This window comes from Cyprinodon tularosa, unplaced genomic scaffold, assembly GCF_016077235.1.
Source record: "Cyprinodon tularosa strain WSP-4 unplaced genomic scaffold, ASM1607723v1 ctg48, whole genome shotgun sequence".
NCBI classification, from domain to species: domain Eukaryota; kingdom Metazoa; phylum Chordata; class Actinopteri; order Cyprinodontiformes; family Cyprinodontidae; genus Cyprinodon; species Cyprinodon tularosa.
Window position 1 is genome coordinate 346,180 of NW_024039207.1, and position 10,875 is coordinate 357,054.

General features: G+C 39.7%; 1 protein-coding gene across 2 annotated transcripts; it reads left to right on the forward strand.

Moving 5' to 3' along the window:
- Window positions 1–3,339: 3,339 nt before the first annotated feature.
- Window positions 3,340–9,506, forward strand: LOC119794414 (PI-PLC X domain-containing protein 1-like). 2 transcript variants are annotated; one of them, XM_038301968.1, is made up of 8 exons: window positions 3,340–3,377; window positions 3,462–3,593; window positions 3,666–3,802; window positions 3,950–4,075; window positions 6,386–6,541; window positions 6,620–6,732; window positions 8,774–8,844; window positions 9,127–9,506. In XM_038301968.1, exons 2-8 carry the CDS (start codon window positions 3,485–3,487, stop codon window positions 9,429–9,431), a joined length of 1,017 nt encoding a protein of 338 aa, XP_038157896.1. In that variant the 5' UTR covers window positions 3,340–3,377; window positions 3,462–3,484; the 3' UTR covers window positions 9,432–9,506. The 2 variants fall into 2 exon arrangements, with proteins under 2 accessions (XP_038157896.1, XP_038157895.1); XM_038301967.1 differs by lacking the exon at window positions 3,340–3,377 and having other exon boundaries at window positions 3,384–3,593.
- The last annotated feature ends 1,369 nt before the right edge of the window (window positions 9,507–10,875 follow it).

The window sequence follows — 10,875 nt, forward strand, 5'->3', positions numbered from 1 at the left end:
ATGCATACATATTAGAGTGGAATTATTCAGGATCAGGCAGAGATAACAACCTGATTCCGAATGTGGAGAAGACGAAGGAGATCATCTTGGACTTTAGGAAGAATCGGCCTAACCAAGCTCCACTGCTCATCAACCCCTTTAGAGGTGGTCAGCAGCACCAAATTCCTGGAGGTGAACATCACAGACACCCTCACCTGGACTTTAAACACCACCTCACTGGTCAAAAGGGCACAAAAGCAAATGTACTTCCTGTGGAGGATGAGGAGAGCCCTCCTGCCCCCACCCATCCTCACCACCTTCTACAGAAGCACCATAGAGAGCGTTCTGACCAGCTGTCTCACTGTGTGGTGTGGAGGCTGCAACATCTTAGACTGGAAGAAGGTGAGAAGATCATTATCCCTCCATAAAAGACATTCCATCCCAGCACTGAGCATCATTATCAATGACCCCTCACACCCCCACCATGGACTGTTCTCCCTGCTGCCCTCTGGGAAGAAGCTTTGAAGCCTCCGATGAAGGTCCAGCAGATTCCAAAACAGTTTCTTCCCCACCAACATCAGACAGCTGAACTGTTGAGAAAACTCTAAATAATGTCACAGACTCTGCATCACACTGATAACACCAAACCAAAATTCTGCATATTTTCCCCATATATATTTAATGCTTTGAACTTCCATATCAATGCCATTCCGTAAAAATTCAAAAAAATATCCACTGGACTTGGTTTCCAAGATTTGAAGATATGGATATTTTTTTGAATTTTTACGGAATGACTATGACCTGGATTACTGGGAACCTTCATCAGCATATTCCATATCAATGCTTTTTTTACAACATTTTTTTTCTCCCACACTGTTGACATTTGATCACTGCTGCACTTTCTGGAAATGTCATAAAAGATTTACAAAACAAAATTTTGTATATAAAAGTTGCCTTAGTCTTATTGCTGAGTGGTTCATAATAAACAAACCTCAGCAGTAAAATTGTAACTGGAGAAAATGAGACAGTAGAGCAAAACAAGCATTATCATGATGGAAGAAATTGATCCAAAACTAGACCGTATTGATTTATTTCTGAAATATGCAATAAGAAAGGGCTACCATGCTATATTCTATTTGCTAAGATGGAGTAATTAGTTTTGGTAGGATCTCTTCATTAGTTTTTGCTGTTGTTTTGTTTTGAGCGACATTCAGTTCACACTTCTCACCACTTGGTGGCGGTAATTTACCGTTAAGCCGTTAAACTAGAAGAACAGGAGGAATAGTAATTAAAGTCAGCATTACATAGAGAAAAAATAGGATTTTCAACGATAAACCTTTTAGAAAGTAAATCTAATTATGCAAGAAATCAGTTAATTATATATATTTTTTAAAAACACTGGATTATTTAATTGTATTGAAAGTAAGAATATAAGTGTGTGTATGCATGTGCATTTGCACACATACTAATTTATATGTGAATTTGTATGGGTATATATTGATAGATAATATGCAGATTCGTGCATACCGTTGAGGTATGTATTAATAACTTCCCTCTGACGTCATTGATGATCACACTCCAGGCTGGTAGGTGATGGTAAATGCACCTTAAGCTGGTTGCCAAACGCCAGTAAAAAACTTTTACATTTTTTTTATTAATTTATTCAAAGAATTGCCTTTAAAAAAAAGAAATTGATAGAAAGAATATAAGATTCATTAACTAAATTATCATATTTTTTGTGGGAGAATTTATATACAGCATCCGATCCACACTACATTCCAGTAGATGGCGGTAAATGCGCATGAATAAGTTGCTTGCCAACCGACATAAAAAAAGAAGAAGAAGGAAAAAACAAGAAGAGGGGCCGGGGAAAGGGGAGTCGGTCGGATGTGGATGGTCGTTTGGTGCATGGCGCGTGTTTTGAAGCTGCTTATGGAGAAATGTCTTGGGCCGTGAGTAGTGAGGAAACAGGAAGCGATTCTTGTGGGATGGAAGAGGGAAATAGTGACAATGAAGGGTGGAAGATAGCAACATCAAAAAATGAGAAAAAGCGGAAAAAACAGAGATCAGTTCAAGGGGAATCTAGTTCAGAACAATCCAGTGATGATCATTCCATACATTCCACAGCACAACAAAATGAATTCAAAGTCATATTCAAAGTCGTTAATCAGGCAGACTCTTTTACAAATTGGAATCCGGTTCACTTAACAAAAACCATCAATAAACTTGTCGGAGAAGTCAGAGGTGCCAGAATTCTGTACAGTGGAGACCTGCTAATTAACTGCAGAGACAGCGCCCAGCAAGGCAAAGCAATACGTATCAACAAAATTGACGGGATAAGAGTTCAGTGCAGCCTAATGGAGAACAAAAAGATCAGCAGGGGAGTCATTGGAGGAGTTCCTCTAAAAATTTCTGAAAAAGAGATTCTGGAAAACATAAGCGGTGCAAAAGTAAAAGAAGTAAAACGGTTAAAAACAACAAGAAACGGAGAAAGATCTGACAGTTTATCAGTGCTAATTAAATTTGAGGAAGAGCAATTACCAAGCAAAGTATTCATCGGTTACATAAGCTATAATGTCAAAATCTACAATCCTCCACCATTGAGATGTTTCAAATGCCAAAAATTCGGTCACATTGCAGCAGTTTGTAAAGGGAAACAGAGGTGTGGAAGGTGTGCAGGAGAACACGAATATGGTAAATGTGGAAAAGAAGCTATAATAAAATGCTGTAATTGTGGTGGAGAACATACTGCTGCTTATCGCGGCTGTGAAGCAAGCAAAAGGTCTGAGGAAATTAAAAAAATGAAATTTGAGCTCGGAATAACCTACGCTGAAGCTGCAAAAAGGATCCCATCTCAGTCAGAAAAACCCAAACCTACAGTTCAACACACGGCAAATTCCAAACCTCTAGAGAATCAAAAAATTGATGAAGACTCACTTATTGTTAAAAAGACAAATTTTGTTCTTTTCATGGTAGAAGTAATTAATTGTACTGCACAGACAACAAAAAAAACGGAAAAAATCAAAATAATAGTGAAGGCTGCAGAAAAATATCTGGACATTAAAGATTTGAACTGGGAGATGGTTGGAAGTATGATGGGAGGACCGATGGGACCATCAGAAACTGGCAGAGTTAAGATGACCTAGAGTAAATTAAAAATTATATGGGCAAATGTGATTTAGTATTATGTTGGTTTAAGTTACACAGGTTTTTTTTTTTTTTTTTTTTTTTTTTTTTTTTTTTTTTTTTTGGGGGGGGGGGGGGGGGGGTGAATCGTTTTCTGTTTTCTTGCTTTACTCCATATCAGTTGGTGGCGGTAATGCACAATTCACAAGTCTGCCAACCGCCATAAAACCCCATAAGAAGAAGAAGAAGAAGAAAAACAAGAAGAAGAAGAGGTGGGGAAGTTGTATGTAAACAAACGGGTTTCGTATTCTAAACAGGTGTTAACATTATTAATGCGCTTATTTTGATGAATTTAGAGGAATGTAGCTGACAGATAGAGATGGGGGACAATCAGTGGGAGGATGGCGGTAGAGGAGGAGACTCGAACTGGATGTCTCGTCTCCCGGAGGAGCTGCTGGACGTCCCGCTGTGGAACCTGGCCATTCCCGGTAACATCATCTCCTTAAATAAAACATCCAGAAGTTATTTTGATGTTAATATTAAGCATCTAACTGTAACAGGAAGCCATGACAGCATGTCCTTCTGTCTGGATCTATCCTCCCCGGTGCTCGGATCGGAGCCCTTCCTCCTCAGACTGACCGACCGACTCCTGCCCTGCTGGATCCGGCCCTGCGTTTACCGCTGGTCCACCACCCAGGTACACGATCATTATTAAAATGCAGAGGATTTATCTCCCTAAGAAATAAACAAATGTTTAAAATACGTAAAACATTAACATTACTCCATGGTTTAAGGGTCTTTGTTTAATTAAATGATCCGTTTGGACAACATGTGTTTGATGCAGCAATCTGTCCTCTGGTATCAATGTGAGCTCGGTGTTCGCTTTTTGGACCTGCGGATCGCCAAGAAGCCAGCAGGGGGCAGCACGTTGTTCTTCGCTCATGGAATCTACACCCTGGTGACCGTCACGGTGAGTAAAGCTTAGGAAACTGAGCCCAAACCCAAGGGTGGAACTTTGGCTGTGTTCGAATTCCTGGGCTGCGTCCTCCAAGGACGCGATCGGATCCTTTCAAGTCCTTGATAATAAGGAGACCGGAAGAGTTTGGCTGTGAATTCCAACAGGTCCAGCCTTCTAAGGCTTTTACCGCCCTACTCTGTCGCCTAGCAACCGTGACAGCTGACACACAAAGCAGGAAAAGAATAAATATTAACTTTTCAAAGCTGTTTGTTATTTATTTATTTTTTTAATTGTAAAGTGAACAAATAGAATCCAGAGTGGAATAAAGGTTCCAACCACCGGGAGCATGAACAAATAAAATCAAATGTAATGATAGAAACCTTTTAGTCAGTTAAATAACCTGCTGCTGTCATTTTGCACATCTCTGATGTTGCTGCTATTTTCAAATATCCATTACTATAAAAATGTCCACAGCTGCATATTGGTTATTTATTTTCCAGGTGCACAGTTTTATATTGTTAACACACTTTACAGTGCAGGATTTTGTTTATCTTTTAACTCTTCCCTATTATGTTATAGTTCCATATTTGTGTGACCATTTTTTTTTGTTTGTTTTGCTGCTGTAAACACCAGAATTTCCCCATTGTGGGACAATAAAGGGATTTTCTATTCTATTCTATAAAAGGGGAAGGAAGATATAAGTAAATCTAAACAATGTATGTATAAAAATATATCTCTTATATTCAACAACAAACAAATACTTAGTTACGGTAAGCAAATTGTGCAGATTAGCAATTAAAAAGACCTTAGAATCTGTCCTTAAATTACAGCCAAACCCATTTACACAGTAACAGATAAAAACCTTTAGATAAATCAAACATTACACGCCACATATCTGACTCCACAGCTATTAAAACAACTATTTTTATTAATATCAGATGGAATTTTTCACCTACTTGGATTATATTAAACTGAACTTCCAATATTTACCACTGTTCGGCGCCAAGTACCTTTTTCCTCTGATCACAGAGCAGCCGGCTTGTTTGGAACTGCAATGAATCCTGGGAAAACCAAGGATAGAGAGGGTACATCGGACCCGTCCTTCAAATCGGGCAAAAAGAAGGACGCATTTTAAGGCCGCATAACGAGGAATCTTGGAATCTGACCAGACCTCGGCGCCGCGCTATGACGTAATTGGCCTTAGAATCTGGCCTTGGAGGACACAGCCCATGAATTCGAACAGAGCCTTTGTGATGAAAGTTGGTGGGGACACTCTAAGGGTGGAGACTGATGGACCTACAGTTACTAGACCCGAAAACTTTCATTAGGTTTTTATATTTTCTAAAAATGAGCTCTAACATATATTTACTGAATGCTTTCCTATTGTTGAGAACACAAGAGAACCATAATACACTAATATTTATATTTATAGATGTTAGAGAGATCCATTTTAGTGCATTTTATATATATCAGGCCCAAAACATTATTGTATAAAAAAATAAGCAATAACAGCCGAGTCCGATGCAGATTACAGTTTCAATTCCATCCAGAAAAATATAGATATGCTTCATTTTAAATATAGCATAGCATATTTTTTTCTTGTAAACTTTCTGGTAAACTTGGAGATGTGTTGTATTGTATGTTGCATATCTGAGTAAATCTGTTTCACCTTTAAATCTGCAGCTCTCCCTATTTCTGTGCTCTGTTTAAAAAGATTTATGAACCTCTTCACTAATATAATGATGCCAGAAACAAAATTTCAAGATATGTAGAAGCTCTGCAGTCTGATTCTATCTGTACAATACAAAAACATTTTAACCTTTAGCTGGGAGTCATGGTCCTCTGAGAAGCCAAGATTTTTTAAACTAGTAAAGTTAAAGTTTGTTGCCATTTTAAGCTGAAAAAGCTCCCTATGTCTAAGGAAGATTTTTCTAATTTTTTTGACCAACCCGTCTCCTAAATTTTACTTAAACATCAAAGTAGCTGCTGGTTAATATTCACTGAGTGCTGCTGTGTGTCTCTCCTCCTCCACGTAGCGACTTTGTATGCAGTGAAATGCGACCGCAAATCAGACGTCTCAAAGCAAAAGATCTGATGATGTCACACCGAGAGGCGGGACACTGGAGCAGACGGAGAGAGGAAAAATAAAAACACGGACTCAAAACGCTCTGAACACAGAAAGCTGCACCCAATCTGTTACCTTTGGCTAAAGTAAATGAGCAGAAAGGGGGGAAAAAAGTGGAAATCATTGATGGGGACATGTCCACACCAGTCCTTCAGAAAGTTACGCCTGTGCCCAAATCGTTATATTTTCATCTGCAGGAGGCTCTGGAGGAACTGGCGTTGTGGCTGGATGCTCACCCCAAAGAGATCATCATCATCTCCTGCTCACACTTTGAGTCTCTGACCGATGAGGATCACGTCCAGCTGGTGGAGTTCATCATCTCTCTCTTTGGCAGGAAACTCTGCCTCCCACAGGTTAAAATGCTTGAATAAACTGTTTAACAGTCATGGCCTGTGACTCGATACATCCATGTAAATAAATCGTCTTTGCAGGATATTCCTACGTTGCGTTCCTGTTGGTCTAGAGGTCAGCAGTTGATCGTCTCCTATGATAACCAGCAGATGGAGCGGAAGTACCCTGTGCTGTGGCCAACGATACCTTACTGGTGAATTCATAGCATGCATCTAGCAGTGATGTGATTAAAAAAATTAAAGCAAATCCTGGTTCTACCTTAGATTGATCTTAGTCTTAATGCATGTCTGAATAATATCTGAATCTAACCTGAAAAACTAATATTAAGCACTTCCTTTATTCATTAAACAAAGATAACGCCAACATGTGAGAAAAATGCCACAGGATTTAACAGCTTGTTGCTTCCAGATAGGGGTGTAAATAAAATCCATCATGGCGATTCGATTCAGTATCGATTTCCTGACCCAACGATTCGATTATTTTTGATACTCAAGAATACACCATGATTCGATTCGATTAATCGATTATTTATTTATTTTTTTTACACCTTACAGGCTAAACAAAGTTTCAAGAAAGCTGTAATATAGTTATGCATTTTTTTTTTTTTAGAAACAACAGCAAATAACAGAATTAGAAAAGTTGCATCAAAAAATACTGCAAAAATCAGTGCAATGAGTGCAATTCAATACCTCGGCTCCAGACGTCCCCGCCCCCTCCACAGACGCTCCCAAATTGCAGCTGACCGCAAACAGTGCTGCAGACAGGAGGTCGGCTTGTTTTCTTTTTATGACTGAAATTGCGGAAAACAACTTGTGAAGTTTGACCCGCTAGAAGAGTGAGGTGCGCGAAAACGCTGGGACCCTTTTTCCACCTGGATCTCCGCTCTTTTTGGCCCTCATGTCCCTCCGTCGTCCGACTAAACTCGCACCTACTTCCTCGCCGCCTCGGCCGTATCTAGACCCACAGCGTGTAGCACAGACCACACTTCAATATTGAGCATAAATCATAACTGTCTGTGTCAAGCTCACTGCAACAAACTGCTGTAAGAGTATAACCAGGAAGCGAGGTAAGAGGGCAAAATAGGTTTTGCGCCACCGCAGCACGGGAGGGAGAATTACGTCCAGGAGCAAATGGATAAAAATAGACCGGAGGAGAAAAAAAAACATGAATCGATTCTCTTGCAGACGTATCGATGCATCGGATCGTCGGCTGTTGGATCGATGCATCCAATTATTATTTACACCCCTACCACCAGATCTCTTAGTTGTCCATAACCAGTTTAAAAAAAAATAATAAAGAAATCAGGACAAACTGACGCATATCGTTTGTTAAACAATGATGAAACCAAGCTGGAAACCTGGTCTAAAGAGAATCAATACTTCACTGAGAAGAAATCCTGAAAATAGGTTTTACTTAAACACTAATCTCCAGAGCAGGAAGAGGAAGTAAAACAACTATCTAACTAAAATACTTTGGTAAAAGGAGGAATTCATGGTTGACTTAGCGACTACAATGTTCTCTGTCCTGTAGCTGCAAAACAAGCTCATATCGCTTCCCTCCATCTGTTTGCATGACAGCTAAGCTTTGTTTGTTCTGGTTGCTGATTTACTCCACAAATGTTTGAAGTTTTGGTTTCTGCTTCGACTTTCTTTAAACATTCCACTTGCAGAGGTGTGCAGAGTTTGATTTGGTGCTTTCTGCCGTTCAGTTTTTGCAACTTGGCATTGCTGTAACTTTCTACTCTCCCTTAAAGGGACATTTTATATTTCCAACTGTGCTTCCCCAGTACTTGTGATTGTTTCTTACCACTTTGGTTTCAAGGCAGACTTGAAACTGTCCCTATATGAATCTTTTTCTATTATTCTAATGCTGTTTTCCTATTATTAATACAATCAGGTTCCATAAAGACTCTCGCTGATGTCTTTCCTCCTTGGCATGGAGATAAAATCACTCTACCAGCATCTAGCTGCTCCTTTCCTTCCTAAATCCTTGGGATGCAGCAGGTTGGATATTTTAAAAATGTTGGCTGAAAACTTTCAGGGGATTTTTAAATTTAAAATATTTTCATAACCTGGTTAAAAATCATTCAATAAATCAATTTTTTTTATTGGAACAGTGTTTTACATGTAGCAATACACATAAAAAAATCAAACTTATGATATTAGAATTGAGGCTTGAAACACACAGATTAAACATTGTGACTGACTGGTCTCATGGGGGCGCTGTTTTTGCAGGTACGCTGACAGCCCAGATCCAAACAAAGTCATATCTTATCTGGAGGAGCAGCAACGCCATGGAAGGCCAGGTAGTACAGCCTAAAACTTCAGAGGAGACTAAATCACATCGAAACTTTTAATTTTTTTACCACTTTTACTTATTTTAATTTAGTTTTTGATGCTAATCAGTAGTCAGTATCTTACCTGAAGTATGCAGCTTTAGCGTTATCCCAGTTTGAAGAAACGGGAGGATTAGTTGTTGCAAACATTTTTTAGACGCCATGAAATCTTTTTTTTTTTTTTTAGGCACCATTAAGCTTTTTAAATATAATGTAAAAAGCACCAGTGTAAACCATATTTTCTTTTTCCAGATGGTTTTTATGTCAGTGGTCTGAACCTGACTGAAGACATTCTCTACGTCCTCCTCCATCCCCTCGAAAACCTGAGGAAGATGACGACCAAGGGTCTCTCACCGCTGCTCCACTGGACGGCAAAACAATGTCCAGGCCCAGGAGGGGGCGGAGTAAACATTGTGTGCTGCGACTTCGTTAGCGTCAGTCGGTTCTGTTCGATTGTGATCAGCCTGAACTTCAAACTGCTGGAATCTGCAATCAGGACTCCTTCTGTTACCCAGTTACCACCAGTGTTAAGCCCTGAACTGGATCTTCTGGGTTAACTAGGAACATTAGGACCTCTACATGGATGCTATTACAATCCAAACAGCTTTAAGCACTGTGATCTCTTATTTTTGCTTATATTATTTTATGCATATTAACTATTATGTAATCTTAATGATTTTCTTTTGCACTGTAATTATTTTTGATTGTTTTTCCAATTTTATGAATCACTGTTGCACTTTAAGACACATTTTCCATCAACAAATCGTCAAATCAAATCTTTTTATATGATTCACTCAATAAATTTTATAAAACCTTTTCTGGATTTTTTTTTTTGCTGCATTACAGATAAGCTTCTACAGTCCTCCAAGGACCTGGTCCAGGTAGATTGGGTCCTTGGAAGTCAATGAAAATAAGGAGGCCAGAGGAGTTTTGGCAATGGATTCAAACAGGTCCAGCCTCCTCCGGCTTTCACCGCCCGTACGCTCTGTCGCCTAGCAACTTTGACAGTTGCTACACAAAGCAGGCAAAGAATGGATACCAAACTTCTCACTACTGTTCTGGGTTCTAACATTTTCGAGGAGCTTCAGCGGCAGTACCGTTGTCGTGAATATCAGATTTCTAGTTAGCCTTGTGAGACCATCCTGATCTCGCAAGCTTTCAAGATTTGACTCGCTAATCAGTCTGGAGACTCTCCGTTAAGGAAAATTTGGAGCCGTTCACCAAACGAACGTCCAATCAGCGTTGGCTTTGAGGCGGGTTGAGGTGTGACGCAACGAGAAGCGCGACGGTTCAGTCTAAAGAACATGGCGGCTTCAGCCGATGAAACTAGCGTTAGCGTGGCTATCGAGCAAGTTTGATCGGAATTACAGAGTATTTCTTCTCTGAAAGAATAGCAAAACACTGCTCTGGAGGCTTTTCTCAGAGGAAAAGATGTTTTTGCTCTTCTCCCCACTGGTTTTGGCAAGAGTTTGATCTATCAATTGGCTCCTCTTCGTCGTCGCTCTGTTAGTACGTCATATGCTTCGTTGATCTGATTGGTTTATTTGGCCCATCTATCACCAACATAGGCCAATCAGCTAACCAGTATTTTCGCCCCTTCCCAAAATTACTTCAACGGAAGGTTTCCAGATCGATATGCAGAGCAAATCCATCTGGCGGAGTCAGGTTAATTTCTAGTCCCCACACTGCAGAGATATTTGAATCTGTGCTTAAATTTCAGTCATTTGCAGGGACCGATAAAACCTTTCAATAAAACAAACATTACACACAACATATCTGACTCAATAACCGTTTAAAAAAACAATTTTCATTAAATCCAGACTGAACTATTCACATACTTGTATTATATTAAACTGCACTTACATTATTCACTAGCGACCTGTCCAGGGTGTACTCCGCCTCTCGCCTGTAGACAGCTGGAGATAGGCACCAGCACCCCTAGCAACCCCAGCCGGGATAAAAATGACAGAAAATGGATGGATGGACGGAATTACAATATTC